Below are 23,928 nucleotides of genomic sequence, written 5' to 3'. Positions count from 1 at the left end.
ATCACTACCACATACATACATACAATCACACACACAAAGAAGTCCTAGGATTTAGAAAAATTATGAATTTGTGAAGGTGAATTGTCTGACTGTGTAACACAGTACCAGTGGTATTAACTCAGGCCATGAGGACTTGGTTCTGAGTCTGCTCTTCAAATTGTGTTTCTAATGATGCTGGCCATATAAAAGTCAATTTATTCTTTCTCCTGGATCTCTTCCTTGTGACTAGTGGGTACTTGCATTGAGGCATTTGGTTGTGATAATTACATTGCACTTTCAGAGAAGCCCTGAGATTCAGTATGTGTCTCTATCACATAACAACCTGCTGTTTGTTGCAGATGACTTCTTTACTGGATTGTTGATTTCCCTAATTAAAAAATAAGTGCCATGGACACTGAGATCTCCCTGACTTGCTCACCCTCGACCCACTTCCTAAACTAGCACATCCTTTTTAATAAAATTCAGTAAATGTACTTTTTTTGGTGAGTCCTGGGCTTGAGCTCAGGGCCTGAGCCCTGTCCTTGGACTTTCTCAAGGCTAGAGCTGTACCACTTAAGCCTCAGGACCACTTTCAGCTTTTTTCTATGTACATGGTACTGAGGAATTGATCTTGGGTCTTTGTGCATAGTAGGCAAGCATTCTACCACTAGGCCAAACTCCAGGCCTAACAGGTAAACTTTTGAATAATGATTATGGAGCCCCTTTTTCTTTATAAAAGTTAAATTTACAGGCAATATCATACTTTTAGTCTTCTGAAACCAACTGCACTAACTAGACCAATCCAAAAAGAGATGGGTTCCAGAAATTAGAGTTTATTTTTTAAAAAAAAACCTACATTAACTCATTTATAATAAAGATATTCCTGGTGAGTAATTTCCTTATTACTTTTCAATATCTCCTTTGGCCTGGTTCTAGTAGGACTTTACTTCACATCTCCAATACTTCCCCATTAAATTCAAGTTATACATGTATACATATATATATATATATATATATATATATCCTGATATCAAACTGAATACTCATTTAGCATTTGAAGGCTTTTGGTCAAATTTTAACAGTGTGGTTGCTCCTGAAATTATGTTGCTTGTTAAGACTTTTACTATTTAAGAAATGGTAAATTTTCTTCTCTTTTTACTTGAGAAGTCAGACCTAATAAAAATCAATATTACCAGAACCTATGAATTACCCAAAAATCTGTTTGGAATCCCAGAATCTATGAAGTTTAAGTTTAGAAATTTGTACTTTCCCAATTTGTCTACTGAAAAGTGAGTGAATTAGAAACCAGTGAGAAACTTCTTAAAACACTTTTCCTCAATCCACATACAGTATTTAAAATAATTTTGTTTTGCTTCCTCTTTCTTTCTCCATGGAATGAGTATAAGCAAATGTTGTATAAGTACCAGATTAGTTAAGAAATCCCCTGAAAATTTTAGTCAGAGCTAGTCACAGAGGTTTAAGAATTTTCAAAGGAGGATTAAAAAATTAGTTCCCATTTTTCTGAATGATAACCCTTGCCTAAATTTCATTTTTTAGAATGGATTGCAGTTTAGGGTAATGAATGAGTCAAAGTCCATCTGGTTACAACCATAACCACATTACTTTAACAATGACTAAAAGATTGACAGTATCCACACTGCAATAGCCTATGGTTAATGGGGAACACACCAGGGACTCCCCTGATTGTCTTCTTTCTTCCTCTTCAGACCTGGGCGTCATCTGGCTTCATTGTCACCAGCTATTTTCTTTTCAAAATCGGAAATGAGAATACTTTCTTCTAAATGTACAGTACTGAAGTTGGTTGTAAGGTAGTAGGGGTGCTCCAATCCTGTAAGTCTCCGGAAAGAGCCACCATTCCGTTTGTATATGCAGAAGGCAAGTGTGAGAATGGCCAGGATTATGATCAAGGTCAGTGCCACTGCAAGGGGAACAGTGCTGTGACTGGGTTCTGAAAGCAGAGGAACAAAAGGAAAGCTTCAGTGACAAGAAAGTAAGGCAGACACTGTCACACGCTCACACACTCGCTTTTCTACTTTGTTATTCCCAAGAAAACTCAAAATTCTCCCTACTGTTCCGATCCTACCTTTTCCTGGATGCTTCATCGCAGTGTGTATATCTAAAATCAAATTAAAACAATTGAAGTGAGAGATTTATTTTAATTCAGTCACATTAAGTCATTACAGCAAGAATTAGACAACCATGGCCCCTCGAACAAATCTAGTCATCTGTTTTATTAAGTAATGTTTTAATGGCACTCACACATACCGAGGTTATCTTTTTGTCTACATCTATTGTAATAAAGCAATGGCAGTATAAGAAGAATTGTGTGACCCTTAAAGGCTAAAATATTCGCTATCTGCCCCTTTATAGGAAAAAATTGGCAATCCTTGCTTTATTGATCATTATTATCAGTTTTAGTAATGCTCATAAATATGTACACTGAATAGCAGAATAAGAGTGGAGATTGCTAGTTTACATTCTAGTTCTATTTGCTTTCTGTTAGTTTAACAGCCAAGATGATACAAGAAACTCATAAGTATATAACTAATGTTTTTTTAACTTGTTTGACATGAAACAATATCTGTCAGGATCTATCTAAATACTCTTTCAATACTTGGATTTGAGAACCTTTAAATGACTATTTTAGGAATCATGTAACCCTGGTATCCACTGGACAATTCAAGACTACAGGAGGCAAAACCAGTGCTTTAATGCTTCAGTGGTGGTAGGTCAGTATTAGAGTAGAAACAAAAAGAGGAATTCTTCTTTGACTTTACTCACCTGCCTCCATTTTGCATATAAATCCCTTCTTATCTTGACAAGAGGATAACATCCACACTCCTTCTGGGATCTTCAAGGCTATACACTGCTGGGATTTAAGGTGGTCCATGTCTGGCTTCCCAATACCCCAGTTTGACTGGTCTATAGGTGTTCCATCAAACCACCTGATAGTTTCATCTGTAGAAAAATTGTTGACTATTATACATTAGGCGCATAGTTATCAAATTTACTAAGACTGGAATAAACCATAAAACCTAAGTTTAACAGGATTTCTCCTCTGGGGAGTATATTCACAAATGAACTCAACATCAAAAAATAGTTATTAATGAAATTTTCATGTATGCAGTACTGTATTTTAGCTATAGTGTTCTTAGAGTGTTTAGGATATCCTGTTTATTGCCATAATAGTTTGAATTTTAAAGATTCCATATAATTTTTAACTAATTTAAAGAAATCATTTAAATCAAAGCAAAGAATCATTTGGAAGTCTAGGTCATTAAAAATGGCTCAGTCTGGAGTAAGTGTGTCTAAATAGTAGCTATTCATGTATCACAGGAAAGGGGTGGTGGAAAGTCTATCCTTGTACAAGAAATAATGTGTGTGTGTGTGTGTGTGTGTGTGTGTGTGTGTGTGTGTGCTTTCTGCAAAGAATTTAAAACTTACAATAAAATGAAGTGAAACTTACTCTGATTTTAATTATCACATCGCTAAAAATTCTCAACTATAACAGTGATTAAAACACTACTCACAAGGAGAACTCATCCCCCACCTCGGTAGACCACTGTAAAAAATTCTCCATGCCACTTAAAATAATTTTCTTTCCAAGTACCTTTCAATAACTGTCCATTACATGAAGAAAAGAATACCAGGCTTCCATATTATTATAAACTCTGCTTTTGATGAACAGCAAGTAAGAATTCTAATTGCACAATTGCTCACCGAAACATTTCCATAACTTGGAAGTGCCTTTTTTTTTTTTAACCATTTAGGAATGTGAGTGGCAATCAAATCAATGTGTCTTTAGTTTGGTACAACTAAGTCTGCGAATAGAATTCCAGTAAATGAAAAGGTAAACTTGTTTGTTTTTATGCCTTGGTATCATGGGATTATTTCAAAGGATAAGGAATATAGAAGAGTATAACAAGGTGGTTTTTGGGAAAAAAATGGCTTTGGGTTTCATGCTATTTTTTTTACAGCAAATGTATCCAAGGAGAGTTTTCTGGCTCACAGACACTATTATCATTAGCCATAACAACTGTGTGCTTATTTATGCCCTGTACTCTCAATCTCCCCAAATCACTTACTGTTACTGTCAAATTGAGCATTCAACCAAACCATCTGGACTGAAGAACCAAAAGCAAAAAGCTCTTTCAGAAGAAATGAAATTTCCACTTCATCCTTGATTGCTAGAAGGTTAGATCCTGTAGAAGCGACAAGTAGAAAATAAGCAAATATTGGTGTTTTCACATTAGCACAATTTAACAAAGTTTCCTATACCATTACTTGGGAAGGTGAGGTTTTGACATTTAAAAATGTCTGTTGTGTAGTACTTTATTTTTGTGGTGTTATGAATCGACCCTAAGACATTACATATACTAACTACTAAGCTGCACTCTCAGACCCCAAATTAATATTTCCTTCCTTCATTTGTTTCTTCCTTTCTTTCTCCCTCACTCCTCTTTCTTTATATGTCCTTTTTTATGCTAGTTTGGGGTTTGAACTCAGGGCATCTTACTGTTGCCCCTTTTTGCTCATATTGTTTCAGTCATGCCATCAGTCTGGCATTTTTCTGGTTAACTGGAGAGTCTCACAGATTTTTTTTTTTGCTGCGGGCTTTTAACTGAGGCCCTCTGATCTCAGCCTCCTGAGTAGGTAGGATTACAGGATTATGAGTCCATGGTACCTGCCAAATTTTCAGAATTAATAAAAGATTTTGGTGGCATTTTGGCCAGTCTCTGTGCAAGAACAGAGCCTCAGCTTTGTCCTTTGGCTTTCTCAAGGCTAGAGCTCTACCATTTGAGCCAACAGCACCATTTCTGGCTTTTTCTATGTTTGTGGTACTGAGGAATTGTGCACCCAATTCTTATGCATGCTAGGCCAAACTCCTAGTCTGGTGGCAATTTTTAAAATAAAACCATAAAAACTTAAAATGTTGACTTTAGAAAACATTTTAAATTCATAATATAAATGTATTCAAAAGGAACATTTTCTTCAAAGGTGCATCAAGTTGAGTTTTCAAATGCTACACTGGACATTGAATTGCCTCTATTGGCTTCCTCTCAAACAAGAATATTCAGTAGTATTTTTCCAAAAGTTTTTATTGCTTCTAAAGTCACTAAATAATCAGCAAGTGACAAAGGCTATGTTGCTTACAAAAACATCAAGAAGGAGCACATGAAAGTATTTTTACCATCACAAAAGAATTACCTTCCTTTTTGCAAAATTCATGAGCAGCCTCAAAACTCAAACTGTCTAGGACTGTAGAAAAGCTGTAGCAATTACTTTTAAATTTTATCCAAGGAATAGATGTTTCTGAACATAACAATGGATGCTCAAATGGCTTTGTTTCTATGAAGAAAAAGCAGTTATTTCAGGGTTATGAGTGGGTTCATACATTGAGATAAACCTTATATTATATTCTATGAAGAGCAAAACAAATACATGTGAGTCTTGAAGAATAGATTTAATATAAATGATTACAAACCGGCTATTTCTTTTCTTTCATGGCAGAAACAATATTCCTAAACATAGCAGGGTTATTTACTTATATTTGATCATGACTTGATTTAATTGACAGTTGCATGTGTGTGGTGTTGGATATAGCAACAAAAACATATCTAACAATGCACTTTTACAAAATGGCAGATGTAAAAGGGCTTCAGCAAGTTTCAGGGATCTCTCTTTACACACACTATAGTAGTAGATGGAGAAAGGGCTTAGTAAAATGGAATAAATAGCACATCAAGGAAACATGACTTCTGTTCTTAGTACTGTTGATGGACAGCTGAAATCTTCCTGAAATGCTCTGGAACAGTGCTCATTTCATTTTTAGTAGAAGGGTTGGCCAAGTGAATTTTACATGAATGAGGCAAAATGAAGGACCAGGCACCTAGCAAGTATCCAAATGGTGTCATCTATCATCACCACCACCAGCATTATTGTGGTTCAAGAATCCTATTAGTTTTTGTTTTAAACGTAAATCCTCATGGTCTTTCACACACGAGGGTCCCCAGTTTTAGTTAGATTTGCCACCTCTTTTTTTACCCTAACTTGTGACAGGCAAAAACAGACACCAATTTCATTTATACATGCCCAGTTCTGCCATTGTTCTGTAACTGTTTAAACTTTTTTCTCAGAATGCTTCTCCATGTTCTAGGATTGCCCTTTGCATCTCTCCCATTTTTCAAAACTCAGCTTCAAGTTTTGTGCTTCAAGAAGATTGTCTGCTTTTCTCAAACAGATATGATAATCCCCATTTCATTTACTGTCTTTCCTCATTTGGTAGCGAGGCCTGGTATGACCATTATCCATCTTATATCACTGACCAAACCGGAGGCTTCTTGAGGGCAGAGACTTACTACTCATGCTCACAATCTTTGCTAAGAACAGCAGCATGTATTTCTTGAGTTGAATAGAATTTTACCTACCAGGAGGCACATGACAAATGGCACCTTGCAGAAATGATTCACAGGCTGTGGTATGCCAGCGTCCATTAGTGTCAGCAAATACACAGCCACCAAGGAAGGATGGCTCCTCTTCGTCCCAAAATGTGAAAGTAGATACGGTACCTTCTGACCAGTCAAAACTAAGACCATCCTGTAGAGGGAAATTGAGCCATCATTTCCTTGTCAAGATGGTTGGTGATATCACCCAATGAGTTCTATCCTCTTCATAAAGATTTCTATTTCCATGCTTTGTTGTTGTTGTTGGTGGTGGTAGTCATAGTGGGGCTTGAACTTGGGGCCTGGGTTCTGTCTCTGAGGTCTTTTGCTCAAGCCTAGCACTCTCACTTTGAGCCACAGCTCCACTGAAGTTTTTGAATGAGTAATTGGAGATAAGAATATCACAGGGACTTTTCAACTCAGGCTGTCTTCAAACAGTGATCCTCAGATCTCAGCCTCCTGAGTAGCTAGAATTACAGATGTGAGCCACTGGTGAGGGCTTACTTTCCTGCTTTTCTCAGAGGCTCCAAGACAGTTTATGAATGTAGCCTGATAAAAAAGAATATTTACAATGAATGCTATCATTTTGATTTTAGGTATCTTTGGCTTGTTGCCACAATAATGTTCTGGTAAGTAATCAGTAGGAAACAGGACCAATAACTTATTCTTTAACAACAACAACAAAATGAGTACTAGATCAAAGATTCAAAAATAAAACTGAAAAAAATCAGAGGAAACAATTAAAAAATACTTTTGGTGTGTGGAAAATCTTTTTAAGGCATGGAGAATTAACTAGATAACATTAAAATACTGTAATGCAATGAGATATCGCATATAAGGTTATTAATTTATTTGAAATAAGGAAAGGAAGGAGAAAAACAAGATGATTGGGAGGGGGTAAGGGAGAGAAATTGGGAGAAAACATGGAAAGAAGTATCAATGTTCAAGAAATAATGTATCCACTACCTGATGAATGCAACTGTAACACCTCTATATATCACCTTCACAATAAAATACAATAACTAATAAATATAATGAAGATTTAATTTTGGCAATACAATGAGCATATGGAAAGAGTAGATGTCATCCTATGGCATATAAACTGATGCATGCTTTTGGAGGACAACTGGGCAACATTTGTTAAAATGTGAAGTGCCCTCAGCTGACAAGGATATTTGCTGTGCTTTGCTGACAATTGTGGAAAAAAGAACAGTTTACATGCCAGTTCACAGGAGAAAGGTTTACTAAGATGCATCGTATCAAAATAATACATAAGATTCTTATGTGATCATTCTGGAAATTATTAAAAATATTAAATGAAAAAGAAAGTTTAAGGACAGCACATATAATATGATGTCATCTGTATTTTAAAATAATATACAAATTCATCTCATACAGATCCATATGTGTATATGCAAGAAAATTTTTGGTTGGCATATAAGAAAGTACTGATGATAACATCATGGTATAGAACTAAGGGTCAGGATATAGTAAAATTCTATTTTTTATTACTCTTTAAAAAGCCAAAATAAAAACAAATAAAATCTATTTTTGAAATTATATCCCTAGAGAAACAAAATAAAACCACTTATGGTAAATTCAAAGGCCACTAAATTAACTAATAATTGAGTTTCTACACAGGAAGCATGTTTCGTTGTTTGTGGGAATTCCTTCAATTCAATAAATACAGTAGCTGAGTTTAACATGTTTTTCAGTATATATATGAGACATGATTCAAGGGTACTTGGAAATTTTTAGAGAACTACAAAGACCATTTTCCCTCCTGAAGTTTGGACAAATGACTTTTTTTACTAAACTGATCAACACTCCTATTTTGTGGTTGTGGTCATGTACTTTTCCTAAGGCTGCTCAGTGTTGGTTTTTTCGTTGTTGTTTTTTGTTTTCCCTTTCCTGGGGCTTGGTCTCAGGCCCTGGGCACTGTCTCTGAGCTTCTTTTGCACAAGGCTAGCACTCTACCACTTGATCCACAGCGCCACTTCTGGCTTTTTCTGTGTGTGTGTGGTACTGAGGAATTGAAGCCAGTGTTTCATGTATGCTAGATAAGTACTCTACCATTTAGCCACATTCCAAGATCTGGTCAGTATTTTTGTATAAGCTGATTATGTAAATGTTGCATTTACTGTTATTTTTGGAAAATGGTTTTGTGTGCTAAGGAGGTAGAAGTGAAACATGATTATGTGAATTTTCCCCAGGGAACTTAGAACACCTACATTTGTAGTGAACAGCCCGATCCAGTAGGCATGTCCCAGCCGGTTGAGAATGACGGTGAGGAAGGACTGGTGATACTGGTCTGAAATGCTGACCAGTTCTGCTCCATGCCCCTGGCAGGTTTTTACTGCTCCATGCCAGGTCACATTTGTATTAATTATTTTGTAAGTTCTGTTTCCATATGTTAATGTATTGGGAATTTGATATATATCAGATGTGTTTATATGGTGTTCAGAAGAATCTAGAACAAGAAGAACAAGAACAAAGTTATTTGCAGCCCTGGTTGAGAAAGGAAACAGAATGGATCCTATCAACAGATCATAGTGACATCGTGGTATAGAATTAGGGTTAGGATAGAATAGAACTTTACTTTTCATTACTTTGAATAGGTAATATTTGTATTTTAAAAAAGCCAAAATAAAAAACAAATCAAATTTATTTTTCGGAATTACAACAAAACAAACCCCCATATATTAGTTTCTATACAGGAAGCATGAGTTATTTTTTGCAGGGATTTCTCAAATGCAATAAATACAGTAACTAAGTTTAAAATATTTCCCGTACATGTATGAGACATGATTCAAATGTGCTTGAAAATTTTCAGAGAATTCCCAAAGACCATTGATAGCACCTGGATGAGAAAGAAGACAGAATACAAAATGGATTCCTTTCACGCTGATCTATTTCCTCACTCTGACCCTCCCTCCCTTCATCTCTCCCTCCTCCTTCTTTCTCTCCCTCCCTTCCTTCCTTCCTTCCTTCCTTCCTTCCTTCCTTCCTTCCTTCCTTCCTTCCTTCCTTCCTTCCTTCCTTCCCCTCCTTCCTCTCCTTCCTTCCTCTCCTCCCTTCCTCTCCTCCCTTCTTCCTTCTGTCCTTCCAGAATTTGGGTTTGTACACAAGCCCTTAACACTTGCTTTGCTGGTGTTTTACAACTTGAGCCCTACTTTGCTCTAAGTTATTGTGAAAATGCAGTCTTACTAAACCATTCTGGTTAGGTTGGCCTCGAACTACCATATCTGTTTTCCAAGAAGCACAAACCACGACTGCCAGGGTTCAGAATTAACTATTTCAAAATGAAGGCACTACCTGAAAATGTAAGGCAATATGAAAGAATTGTAACATTTAGGACATTTAGTGAGTGAATATATTCAAAATATATATTCATGGCTTAAATCATTCTTACAAGATTTCCTGTCTTTCCTATCTTTTGGATCAAGTTGCTATTGATTGTTTTAGCTAGGTTGCTAGCTACACTCTGCCTCATACACTGCTTTAGTGGAACTTAATAACAGGATATTAACATAGGCTATATACTCAGATTGTATTGCAAAGTTAATTTTACAAGTTTATATTCTCAGATCAAATACTCAGTTATACTTTTGAGATTTATGATATTCACTTTCACATTTAATGTGTACATTCTAAAAAGAATGAACAAATTTTGAGGTTAATAAATACTAGACATGCACACAACGCCTTCAAGCAGCAGCTATTAATACGTCACTTTTCAAAGTCAAGATTTATAAAGTAAAAGACAAGAGTTTCTGACACATGATCATTGGTGCTCGCTTGTTCCTGAGTGGCTGTGATCCTGATAAAAACTTAGCCTGTTTTTGACCTTCAGATGTTTCCTCTCTAATATGTGCATTGCTTTTTTGTCCTTACTGTATTACCTACTAGGATAGATTTCAGAAAAACCAAAACATGAAAATGAATGATGAAATGACTTCAATTTGGAATTAGAAAGAAGCATAGTGAGTTGCAGGTAGAACAGAAGACTGGCAATATCTTTCTGAACACATTTCCTGCTCAAATAAGAAATCAGCTATAGATTATAATTATAATTCTAGCTATTCAAGAGGCTAGGATCTGAGGATCACAGTTCAAAGCAGATGCAGGCATATAATTCCATAAGACTCTTATCTCCATTTAACTAGCAAAAGGCCAGAACCAGAAGGATGTCTCAGATGACAGAGGGCTAGCCAGGAGTGAAAAGCAGAGTGGAGTTCAGAGCCTAAAAGTACCAGTGCACAAGAAAAATATTAAATAAAAAGGCAAATTGGTATGTTGGCATTTAGCTTAGAAAATTGAAATGAAATAAAATCATTCATTCATTCATTTATTTATTTATTTTGTTGATCAAGGGGCTTGAACTCGGCCTAGGCGCTGTCCTTGAGCTCTTCAGCTCCAGGCTACCACCCTACCCTTGAGCCAAGCCTCAATTCCCATTTTCTAGAGGTTAATGGAGATAAGAGTCTCAGGTCTTGTGCTTGGGCTGGCCTTGAACCTTCATCCTCAGATCTCAGCCACCTAAGCAGCTAGGATTACAGGCATGAGCCACCTCATGGCTAAATTAATCTACTTATGAACTAACTTGGATGGACTGCAGTTTTATTATCAGTTCATTCCTTGCTAGAGATCTGTTTACAGCAGATATAGCCAGTCCCTGGTTATGTGTACACTACTTCTCTCACCGAGTTATGTATTTGCTTTCAAGTATGTGAGTTTCCCCATATGTAATTGATGACATCAAGTCTCAAATGTACATGGTGTTTTGCCACTTACTGTCCTGGAAAAGGAAGCTCTGTCAGAAACCAAGTTTGAAACTCTGTGTGCGTGTGTGTGTGTGTGTGTGTGTGTGTGTGTGTGTGTGTGCACATCAGGGGTGGGATGGGGGTAGTCTTGACTTTGCTTTGTGTCTCTTTTTATTTATATTTCTTCATTTTTTCTGGGAGATAAGTAACTTTAGGCTCAAGTTCCATGTAAACATATATTTATATGGTAGATACAGAAGAGAAACAGAATTTGGGAATTGACTATAATCAATAACAATTAGTTCAATGACACCTTTCAGAAATAATACTAATAATAACTTGAAAATGGTGTCATTTGTTAAACATATGCCACATCAGTAGGACCAATGCATCAGAGACTGAAACCTCTAAACTTTCTCTCTTTATAATTCAATCATTTCAAATATCTAATTACTGTGGTGGAAAATTAAGTAATGCATATAACTTTGGTATTTCACACCAGAAATCATTGGGAAGTGAGGTTTATCTATCAGGACTCAAAACTCACTACTTGTGGTATTTGACTACAGAAATCATGTTTAGGGACAAATTGAGTTGGTTTCCTTGATTATTATTTTTTTTAATGCCATAACTGGGACTTGAATTCAGGACATGGTTGTTGTCTCTGAGCTTTTGTGCTCAAGGCTACTTGCTGCTCTACCACTTGAGCCATACCATCACTTCTGGCTTAAAAAATTATTATTAATTGGAATCTCAAGGACTTTCTAGGCTAGGCAATCTTGGACCTATGGTCCTCAGATCTCAACCTTTTGAGTAAATAAGATTATAGGCATTGAGCTGCTGGCTCTTGGTGGTTACCCTGATTTTTCTACACTTTCTGGGTGACTTTAAAAGTATTACCTCAATAGAATTTGCTATGGTTTAGATCTAATTTGAATGTGTCCCCCAAAGAATTATGTGTTGAAATTCAACCCCTATGATGAGGTATTTTGAGGATGGAAACTTAATGTGACTGTAAAGTTTAGAGGTAGGACCTTTGGGTATTGATTAGGATTAGATAAAGTGATCAGGATGGAGCACCCATGATTGAATATTGGTGGCTTTAGAAGAGGTAGATTGACAAAAAGAGACACCCACATGAGCTCCTGTTTTTTTGTTTTTTTTTTTTTTTACTGTGATGCCCTTTCCCACCTTGGGGCTCTGCTAGGAAGAGAACCATCATTTGATGAGGGCTCTTGACTTCAGATAAGAGTCTGAACCAAAATAAAATTTTTTTTTGTATGTCAGTTCATGAGCACTTACATTCCTGGAAAATAGACTAACAGATAGATAAACAATCCCCAAACAAAACAGTGAAGCTTCAACTCTATGAGACTAAAAGTGGACCACAAAATTTATCATCAGATAAATGGCCTCAACAGTTCTTAGAAGACAACTAAAGGATTAAAGTCCTAGGGGATTGGAGAAAAAAATGAACAAATGTATGTAAGGTCAAACAAGAAATATCTCACATACTTACCTGTGAATCTATTATATAGCTGCATAAAACAAATAAAGAAGATAGGGTGGACTAAGGAAATGAAAAGAATAAGCACCCCCGTATTTCTTACCCTGAATTCTTTCACAAACAAACCCATAGTCTTCTTTTTCACAGTCATCAAAGTACCATTTTCCAGTGAAATGAAAATTAGGATTACTTGACAGCAGGGCACAGAGAGGAATGTGTTTTTGAACATCAGTGGTGCTATAACTTGGAATCTAATAGAATACACATTATAAAAATACTGTGATATAATCATAATACTGAAAATTTTGTTTAGGACATAAATTTTTAGATTAAAACACAAATACTTTCTTAGCTATATTTAATAAACCCATTCATAAATCATTTTGTTACTTTAAAATAGAAATCAGTGTGATGAATAATTACATTTATGAAAACATAGAATATATGAAATTGCATTATTCAAAATTCATATATGAGTAAACCAATAAAATTCTACAAAATATAAGAACAAAGCTTTGGTAAGCAAGGGCTATCAAAAAAAAAAGAGCAAAGCTTTGGTAAGCAAGGCTTGAATAAGCTCTCTTACTAAATGATTTCTAAAAATTGAATCTTAAAAACTTACATTTATTACATCAAATGGAGACCAGTTAGAATATAACACAGGTTTTCCATTTAGCCATCTTTCATAATCATCATCTTGTAATCCTATCCACACATTAGTAGTCTGGCCAAAAAGATGCATAGTAATGAAGGCTGAAAAACAGACATGTATTATTCTAGATAATACCATACAAACCATTTGAGTAATTGTCAAATTCTGTTTATTGCTATGAGTTTATTTAAATAGCAGCCAAATTTAATTCTGAATACTCTGTAGGAATTTTTCTGATTTGTTTTTGTTAAGCTAATGTAATTTCTTTCATTTTTGTTTCAGTTTAAATTGAGAATTAGTTGGATAACCTGAGCTATTGTCAGATCATGAACAAAACAAAATCCAGTGCTTATTCAATGTTTTTCTAAATAAAACAAAGTTTTTGTTTTTGTTTTGTTGGTACCAAGAATCAAACTTATAGCCTTGCACTTGCTAGGCAAGTGTTCTACCACTGAAATGTATCCTTGGCTCTTGCAAAAGACAATTTATCAAAACAAACAAAAACATGTAATTGCTTAAATACCAAATTAAGGCATACAGGTAAAGAGACCTAAAAAATCATAATATGTAATTATAGTAGACTTGAGGTTATTTTTTAGCTTAGAAATATAGTTGTAATTAAGTCCTGATTCTTTCCACTGCCAATGGTGAAAGCAAGCACTTCAAGACCCAGCAGTTTATAAATAACACAGTGAAATAACTTTTATAGATTTTATGACCTAAAACCTGAAAATGAAAATTTTCAGACTGAAAATTTATGTCCCCAGGAACACAATATTTTCTATGTTGACTTGGAAGTGCCAGGATTTTGGGGGTGTTTTCATATTAGGAATGCCTCTTTTGGTTAAACATTTACTGCTTACCTTGTTCCAGTTCACTCTCAATGGTGACCAATGTCCCTCCATTTTCAACACAGAAATCACGAGCTCCAGTCCAGTTCTTAAGATTGCTTGGGTCTTTGGGGACCCTCACCAGAAAGCACTATCAAGAAACACAAAATAGTGTTTACTTTTATATTTTAGTAAGTGAATTAAAAGTTTCCTAAAGATGTGCAAGATCAGCCTTTTTTTATTGGCCAAAAAGAGCAGAACCAAGGATGTTTTGTCTTGTGCAGCAGTCTGCTCTGTGGAAAAGAGCACTCTTTCTAGAATAGGGCTAGTCCACTGACAAAGTTTACAGTGGTAGATTGCATCCAAAAAAAGAAACCTATGAGGGGCAATGAGGGCTTAATTTCAATTACAAGCACACATTGCCTCACTTTCAGTAGGAGGAAATATGGGAAATTAGATCACATCAGGTAGTTGGATTTGTTAAATGCCATGCAGCCTTTTAGTCAATCAGTGACATTAGAGGAAGGGGGGGAAATGAGCCCATTGGGAGGAGAAACAAGGGTGGTATTAAGGAATCCTAAGAGGAAGGAGAAACAGAGGAGAAGGCTGGCTATCCATTCTATCAAACACTGTAGAGATAGGCTGTCTGTCATGCAGAGCTGATTCTTATTCAGGAGAGGTTTCTGTTTGTAGATGTTTCTTTATGTGAGCTGGGAAAATAGAATAGTTCTTACTAGACAGGGGTGGCATGAAAATAGGCTCCCTTCCCACTCCGGAACTCAGAGAAATTAGACACATTGAAGGACCAAAAGGAGTTAGACAAGAGAGCAAGACAGAAAAACAAAACAACCCCAACTATAACATACTGAACAAAGTGCGTGGAAGTCAGAGACTATGCAGACACAAAGGATTTTTCACTTGGGATTCATTAGGATTCATCTCTCATAGCTAATTTGCTCATCAATGAACATAGCCAAGCTTGGTTATTGATAGGCCAAATCCTAAAATTATACTATGGAGAAAATTCCAGTTACAGAAGAATTTCAAGTTATGGTAATTGGAGATAAGCGTCTCATGAACTTTCCTGCCTAGGCTAGTTTGAGTCACAGTCCTCAGATATCACCGACCTCCAGAGCAGCTAGGATTACAGATACTTATGAGCCCTAGCACTTGGCTCCTTAATTGTTTAATTTATAAGTTTGCCTGCTTCCTGCCCCTTCATCACCATTATAAATGCCTTAAATGCAAGAGGCTAAGTCTGGCTTCTCTTTGGCCATCATGTCAGAGAAGATCCTTAGTATTTATGGAACAAAATTGAAAACTTTAGACCCTAAAATGGTTATCACAGTGTTCGGTTCTAAGTGAAACAGACACGTTTGGACAAACTCTTACATTAAAGTACCTTCAAAGTGTCCTTTTCTTTGGTTTCAGCTAAAACTTTTGGAGAAAACTTATGCAAACCCAACCAAGAATTACCACGATTCTCTCATTTCTTTTGGGTACCTAAAGTAAATTTAACTCATTTGTAGTCGCCGTCTTTGTGACCCTGAAACTGACTGTGCCCAGAATGTGCTCAGAGAAAGGAAAAAGAAAGGAAAGATGTCTTTCTCTGACCTCAGGCTGAGCATACTCATAAATGTCTGCCCTTAAAAGTCCTTTTTCTGTATGACTTTGTAAAAATTCCCCAATAAAATTCCATTGCTTTTGTTCCTTAGAGAAAGAATTGCTTTTGGAAACCAACCCAGTGGTATTCTTAACCAGTGTAGGTGAAGTTTTTTCCACTCTTACATTCTGGTTGTGCTCTCTGAGTATGTTCATGGAGATGCAAACTGATTGCATTTAGTTATAAAATGTCACTGTCAAACATCTTTGATTTATCCATTGGTTCTCACACAAGGGCATTGTTCCCCTTATGGGATATTTTGACAATGTTGGAGACATTTTTTGGTTGTTACAAGAGTGGTTTCTTTGGATATCAGCAGGTTTACTAGGAATGGTGAACTCTCAACAAAGTTCTGCTCATGTTAAAGAATGTTAGTGCCAAGATAGTTCTTTTCAAAAGGCAGTCCAGAAACATAAAATTCTTTAGTTTAAACACACCAGGGTTTCCCATTGCTTTTAGGATAAAAAAAAAAAAGAAATCCTGATCTAGCTGAAAGTTGAGAGGAAATGTATTTTTATTCTTTTGGTCCCTTTCTCCTTGTTTGCTTCACAAAGAAACTGAATTGGCTTTAAAGGAGTTCAATTTTTACAACAACTACCCTTTTATCTGTTTCTTTTCAGTTTGGCTTTTTCTTCTAATTACAATTTCCAAAGAGTGGCACACTAATTATTAGGAAGTCTTATCATTTAATGCAAATTCACCTTGTGTTCAGATAGTCACTCTAATGAACCATTCATAAATACCAATGAACCTCATTGGTTCAGTTAGTTCAATAAACACTCCCCCTGCTCCCTCTGTCCTGGTGCACATTTCCTTCAGCTAATGTTTACTAGCCTAGTAGTGGAAGTATGGTCTCTAACTACCATAGCTTCATTGTTTCTAAAATCACACTTATGATACTGAATAGTGATGTTAATAATTAATCAAAGCAGCAGGATGAAGTACAGCATCCTTAAATTGTTTACTTGCTAATATGCAAAGTGTGATTTAATTTAATGCATGTCTAGTCATAAGTGTGAATTTAAGAAGGGCCTATATTCAAATGAGCTTTTAAATATAAACTTTTCAGTGTGTCAGAATCATTTCTAGCTCAACATTTGGTAATGGAATGCAAGACTGAAATTTCCTTCAAATTTGGTCTCTTCCCCAGCGTTCCTAATGCCAAAGAATGGCACAGTAAGCACACAAAGATCTAAGTATGAAATCTGGGGTCACTGCTACTCTTGCTCCATCGCCCTTTGAGCTCTACCATTCAGACATCTCTTTTCTTTTTGCCAGTCTTGGGCCTTGCACTTAGGGCCTGAGCGCTGTCCTTGGAAGTTCTCAAAGCAAGCGTTCTATCACTTGAGCCACACCTCCACTTCTGGCTTTTTCTGTGTATTTGGTATCAAGGAATCAAACCTAGGGCTCCATGCATGCTAGGCAAGTACTCTTCCCACGAGGCCACATATCTAATTTCTTTTTTTTCTTTTTCTTTTGCCAGTCCTGGGCTTGAGGGCGTAAGTACTGTCCTTGGACTTTCTCAAGGCTAGAGCTCTACCACTTGAGCCTCAGCACCACTTCTGGCTTTTTTCTATGTATGTGGTACCGAAGAATTGAACCTGGGTCTTCGTGCATATTAAGCAAGCACTTTACCACTAGGCCAAACACCTGGCCACCACATATCTAATTTCTTAACACCCCTCTTTCTGTATTCCCACTCCCCCATGGCCTCTACTGCCACCATCTTTGCCTAAGCTACTAAACTTTTGCCTGGACTTCTGTAGTTGCTACCAAAATGCTCTTACCTTTCTCACGTTGGCCTACTCTTATTATATCCTTGCTACTTTGAGTTGAATGAGTGATGCTTTCCATAATTTGGTAACATTGTTACATGTATCTATTTCTCTATGCTTCTTCAGTTTCTTCACTGTCTTACTTTTTCGCACCACAGGACCTTACTACATTCTGCTCTGTTCTATTATATATTTATGCATTTATTTACTTACTGCTAGTACTAGGGCTTGAACACAGGACCTGAGCATTGTCCTATAGCTTTTTGCTCAAGGCTGGTGCTCTACCACTTGAGCCAGAGCTCCTACTTTTAACTTTTTTGGTAGTTAATTTGGAGATGAGAGTCTCATGGACATTGCTGTCTTAGCTCTCAGCTAGGAAGGACTACAAGGCACTGGTACCTGGCTCTTCTTTCTTTCAATGATATATGACTTCTGACATTCCAGGTTCTTCTGTGTAGGCATACATATATACCTACACATACACATACACATTAGGTATCTATATAATAGATATAAAATTTTATTTAATATTTATTTAAATTTTATTTTATTTTATTGTTGGGATAATGTATAGAGGGGTTACAGTTCCACTTGTCATGTAATGGGTATATTACTTCTTGAACCTTGATAGCCCTTCTCATGTTTTTGTCCCCTTTTCCTCCCCCACACCTCCGAATCATCTTGTTTTGCCCCTTCCCTTCCCTAATTCAAATAAACAAATAAATGTGTATACAATATACCAGGTAAAATATTTAATTTTTAATATTTTTACCAGTCCTGAACTCAGAGCCTGGGTATTGTTCCTGAGCTTTTTTTTTTTTGCTCAAGGATAGCATTCTACCAGTTGAGCCACAGCTCCACTATGCCATTTTAGTCATTAACTTGAGACAAGAATCATGGATTGTCCTGCCCAAGTTGTCTTTCATCTGTGATCCTCAGATCTCAGCCTTCTAAGTAGCTAGAATAGGTAGACTCACAGTTGTTCAGCCTGTTATATGTTTTCATAGAACTCTGTAACTGTTGTCTACATGTAATATTGGAGATTGAATTTAGGGCCTCTTGCCTACTAGGCCAAGTGGTCTACTACTTGAGCCATTTCCTTAATTCTTTACTTTTATGATTTATCTGTCTAGTTGGTGGCCTTGGGCTTTGAACTCTGAGCCTGTGCCTGTTACCTAACCTTTAAATGTTTTAGATTGCTTCTCAGATGGAGTCTGGCCCTAAATTTATCTGGGCTGGCCTATAACTATGATGCTTCTCCTTTACCTGCAAGTAGCTAGGGTTACAGGAAGTTTCCACCATGCCCAGGTGAACTGTATATCTTTATGAAAAGGTGATGTGGAGTGGGGAACTATGATGCTAAAGAAAGTAAAGTTGGCATAGAAAACTAAAGTGTACATTATAGTTTTAAGTCATAGTTGTTTTTTTTCCCATTGATTTCCTAAAGATTTTCCTCTAGTCTATAAGATCTGGAAGCATTGTTTGTTTTTCATTCCTATACCCAACATAGTTGAATGAATCATTAAAATATTGGATTTGAATAAAGTCTTAAGAAAAAAGTATTTTAAAGAAAAAAATATACAGAAAAATGAAATGTTGATTAATCTCAAGGTAAATGGTACAAAGCAGTGTTTCATTCCAGGTCTGGAGTAACACAAAACATATACTACACTTAGAATTTCTTCCTCTTAGAGTTTTTCTAGAATAAGCATTTTAGATGACTTCCCCTCTCTCTGGTAATCCCCTTGTGAAGTTTCTTTTACATCAGAAAGAATGACCTCACCCCATTTGTAAGGTAATGGAAAGACTTGGAAAAAGTTATATTAAGTGAAGTAAGCCAGACCCAAAGAAAGATAGGCTCCATGGTTTCCCTCGTAATAATTAATACACATCTAGGACTCTCCTAGCAGAGGATCACAATAGCTCAAAAGCTATGTACATATAGCCACATAGGATGAGGCTAAGCGAAATGAACTCTAGGATACAGAAACAAGAAGCATATCTTTGTAACTGTTATTCTTAATGTACTACGTGAAGTTATTTCTTTTCTCTTTTTTTCCCTCTTATGGTTTATCTCATGTTACTGACTTTGTTATCTGGTATGTTGTATATACATTAATTTGTTTATTTGAAGTAGGGATGAGGATGAGAAGGGTGGAAAAAAAACAAGATGGTTAGGACAGGGTGGGAGGAGGGAAATGGAAGATAAACATGGGAAGGGGTATCCATGTGCAAGAAATAAGGTACCCACTACCTGATGAATGTAACTGTAACCCCTCTTTATATCCCCCAATAATGTACAAAAAAGGACATTACCAAACATGGACAAAATGGTTCATAAGACACTGGTAAAATGCTTAATTCCTAGATGAGTTTAATTTGATAACTGTGAAAGTTCCTTTGAATACCAAATATTAGTTCCAGAAAGTTGACAATAAGACATTTAATGAGATATCCCTTAACATTGGATTTAACTCAGAATTTCAAAGTAGGGTCGAATATTGTTATTTCTCACTTTTTCTTCTGTCATTTCATTAATCAGTAGAAACATTCTTTCTGGGCCTTCATTCCTCCTGTGAGCAACTTTTAGAATCATCTGCTAATTCATAGTAGTCCCTCTTTTCCATGACTTCACTTTTATTAGCTTCAGTTACACTCATCCAGGGGCAACAGAGAGTGAATGCCATATAAGATTACAAGGTGGGGGAGAGCATTCACCTAATGTTGCTATAGTACATTGTGTTTAAACTTATCTTCAATATTTAAATAATGTTCATTTACAAAAAATTATTCCAAAAATTATATTCCATTAAACTTTGAGTAATAGTAAAATCATGCAAGGAGCTGTAGTTACTTAAACAGCACATGAGTACTAAGTCAAAATGACTCCTGAAGAGTAATTGGAAACATTCCCTGGTTTCTTGTGACTCTAGAGGTTCAGTGGTAGGTTCATTTGAGGTGGGATAACCTTGAAAGGAATGAACTTCTACTTTCAGAACATGAGGTCAGGAAGGAAAATTGCAGCTCCTGGGCAGGAGACGGTGAGGTAAAGCCCTTGGCTAGTAGATATTTCTCACTGGGAATGGAGGATTTGGTGGAACAGGGAAATCTCTAGGTGGAAAGTAATTTGGGGGAGCTCTGTACATTTTTCCTGGAGAAAGCAGATGGTTTCTGCTCTTTAACTAGCTCCTTGAATCCATTAGAAACAATGGATGTTGGATAGGAGGAACCAAGCTAGAGCTAGCTGTTTTACTTTCAATAGGAAGGAAGGCATATCAGGCTCCTTTAAATTACCAAATCATATTTTGTATTTCTATTAGAGTCCATATCTGAAGACACTGGCCTATCTTCTTTATCACATTTGGATAAACAACTTCTTAGTTCTTCCAGTCCAGATGGTTTTCCAGAATTAAATCATGAACCTTTGATCCAGGTTGCATGGACAGGATAGAGACCCAGTGTCAAAAGGTGATTTATGAGAATCAGGGAACCCTTTATAACGTTATTCTTCTCTTTCATTGCTAATCTGATGGTCCAGATAGTTATCTGGGCCTCCTGGGCCTACTCATCCTCCTCCTAGAAGCAAAGATGAGAGTCCAAGCAGAACCTCCCAATTAGTGGGAGGACAGAGCAAAACGCTAGTCTCAGATGAAATCTGAACCCTTGGTGAGTGGCTACATGGGAAATGCTCTCTGCTAAATGCTGTAGATGGAACATCAAGTACATACTGATCTTTTCTCGAAAGTTCAAATTGAAACTGTTTTACTTAATTTTTGTCTGTTGTGAGCATTTTGATTCCTTAAATGACTGAGATTTTTCTCAGCAATCCAAGCTGCCAACCAATTATCCTATGGGTTTTTTTTTTCTTGTGGGAATAATTTGCTCTTGTCAAAAAATAAATAGGTCTCTTCAATTCTTTAAGATCTCTGGCTCTATAGGTGTCAGGGTGCATAATGATCATTTCGCCTACTTTGGAAAGTTTCTCTTTATCTCTAACCTGTAATTTTTTTCTTTCATTAATTTCCTATAGAGTGTCCTCAAATTTTTTGGTGTAGTTCAGTCATTGCTTTGAATTTGTGCTGAAGCCTCCAATTCTCACCCTTGATTGGTGCAACTTCTGGTGCAAAGATGCTTGTGCAGTCTGGAGATGACTAATACACTTTGTAAGATCTTGCATTCAGACACTGAGAGAAAATGTTCCTCCTCCTCAGAAGCATCAACTATCAGAATAAATCAGTTTCTTCAAAGATCTCTGTGGCTGATCAGCTAAAGGAGCACTGTTTTCTGATTCATCCTTCAATCCCAATTCCAAATCACTACCATCTGTCATGTATTCTCTAAGCTCCACAGGCCCATTTTCCATTTTGAGCAACCATTTGGTCAGAGACTTAATGTGATTTTCCTTATGCATTAGAATTTGCCCTTCCTGGACTTTGGAATTTTCAAATGCTCTTTTCTGTGTATCAAGTTCACTAATTTATTTGTTCTATCCACATCTCAGTTTCGTGTGAAAGCTGTTACTGGTTTTCCTGAAGTTGGAAATTTTCATTCACAGCACTGGTTATAGCTTCCTTAAGATGGGCTTCAACTGATTTGAAGTATTTTGAAGGTTGTTTTGGCTTCAACTACTTGTGATTTGAAGGATTTTGATTTATCTTCTATTGACTTTATCCATTTTGAAATATCTACCAGCAATTCATCTTGTTGAGAATGTTTAAATTTCTCGCCTTGCAGCACTTTGTCTAGGAAGGATATTTTGTTCTTACATTTGTAGATTCTCTTTCAAGTTCCTTATAATGTCTTTTGATGAATGAAAGTTTGCAATTTTGATGAAGTTCAATTTATATGTTTTCTTTTGTTGTTTGTGCATTTGCTATTATACCCAAGAATACATGAGTTCTTACCATTTAAAAGAGAATCTACAAATGGGGAAATATTTTTCAGCACCTTTAGATGAGAATCGTTGCTTCAGATCTGCATCAGGTTTTGGCTATTCTCACTGAAATGTAATATTTCATTGTCATTAGAAACAATGTTAAGTTCTAATATGAAGTGGCAGATATAGGGAAAAAAGTAAGACAAATAAGTTAGCATCAGGAAGGTTTAGGTTGATTTTTGATGTGACAATTATTCATTGGGAACTTTCAAGAAAGTCATAAACAGAGCCTCAACTTCTTTTTCTTTTTCTTTTTGGTAAGTCATGGGGCTTGAATTCTGGGATGGGCATTGTCCTTGAGCTCTTCAGTTCAAGGATACCACCATTCTACCCCTTGAGCCACAGCACCACTTCCCTCAGACTTTTATATAAACAAGAATAAAAATTTCACATGTTTTAGGAATTTAATAAAATGAGAAATATACATGAAACCACCCAGCAATAGCAGTTTGTTAAGAGGTGGAAGCAACTTAAATTTCTGTCAGTGGATGGATGGAGAAACAAAATGTTCCATCCATAAGATGGAATATTATTCAGCTTCAAGAAGAATGTCAGGCACGGTGGCTCAGGCCTGTATCCTAGCTACTCAGGAGGCTGAGATCTGAGGATCTTGGTTCAAAGCCAGCCCAGGCACTAATGACTGTGAGACTCACCTCCAATAAACCACTGGAAAACAGAAAGTCATGATGTGGCTCAAAGGGTAGGGCAGTAGCATTGAGCTGAAGAGCTCAGGGACAATGCCCAGGCCCAGAGTTTAAGACCTACGACCGACCAAAAAAAAAAAAAAAAGGAAGGAGATGCTGCTACGCATCATATTACAGCTGAACTCTGAGGACATAATGCTAAGTAAGATAAACCCATAATAAAAGGATGATTTCATTGAGGCATTTACGTAGTCAAATTCATTCATAGAGGCAAAAAAAATGGAGGTTGTCAGGGCAGGGGTGAGGGTTAAGTAGAGGAGGAAAAATAGGCAATGGTTATTTAATAAGCTGTTAAATAACTTAGTTTTTAATAAGCTATATAGTAACTTAATAATAGCATTTTAGTTCTTTAGGAAGAAAGGAATCTTGAGATTGGCAGTACATCAGTGCGAGTCATATCATTCAAAATGGCTTAGTTGGTAAATTCTACATTGTTTCCATTTACCACAATTAAAAATTAAAATAAAAATCAGTATCAAATATATAGAATGTGCTTGGTAAATGAAAGTAAAACCCAAGAGGCTTCATTTCATAGATTAACACTAAGAGGATGATCACAAAGGAGAGAAGACCCTATCAATATAACTGAGCACTTACATGAAACATTCGTGGTGTACACTCAAGGAGCCATTTCATCTCAGCATATGAAATTACA

General features: G+C 36.4%; 1 protein-coding gene across 1 annotated transcript in view; it reads right to left on the bottom strand.

The window, feature by feature from the left end:
• Positions 1-792: 792 nt before the first annotated feature.
• The window catches only part of Pla2r1 (phospholipase A2 receptor 1), a 105,985-nt gene continuing 82,849 nt past the window's right edge, over positions 793-23,928 (bottom strand). Inside the window, exons 21-30 of the mRNA XM_090342766.1 lie at positions 14,229-14,346; positions 13,336-13,466; positions 12,817-12,964; positions 8,675-8,913; positions 6,429-6,597; positions 5,209-5,349; positions 4,086-4,202; positions 2,782-2,958; positions 2,084-2,116; positions 793-1,948 (exon numbers count right to left, since the gene is read on the bottom strand). Of these exons, the coding sequence (XP_090198892.1) occupies positions 1,716-1,948; positions 2,084-2,116; positions 2,782-2,958; positions 4,086-4,202; positions 5,209-5,349; positions 6,429-6,597; positions 8,675-8,913; positions 12,817-12,964; positions 13,336-13,466; positions 14,229-14,346 (1,506 nt within the window). The 3' untranslated portion in view covers positions 793-1,715. The remainder of the gene's footprint in view (positions 1,949-2,083; positions 2,117-2,781; positions 2,959-4,085; positions 4,203-5,208; positions 5,350-6,428; positions 6,598-8,674; positions 8,914-12,816; positions 12,965-13,335; positions 13,467-14,228; positions 14,347-23,928) is intronic.

This window comes from Megascapheus bottae, chromosome 12 (assembly GCF_031878675.1).
Source record: "Megascapheus bottae isolate mThoBot1 chromosome 12, mThoBot2.hap1, whole genome shotgun sequence".
NCBI lineage: Eukaryota > Metazoa > Chordata > Mammalia > Rodentia > Geomyidae > Megascapheus > Megascapheus bottae.
The sequence above is the reverse complement of the archived record's forward strand: the minus strand, read 5'-3'. Positions and strand labels throughout refer to the sequence as shown.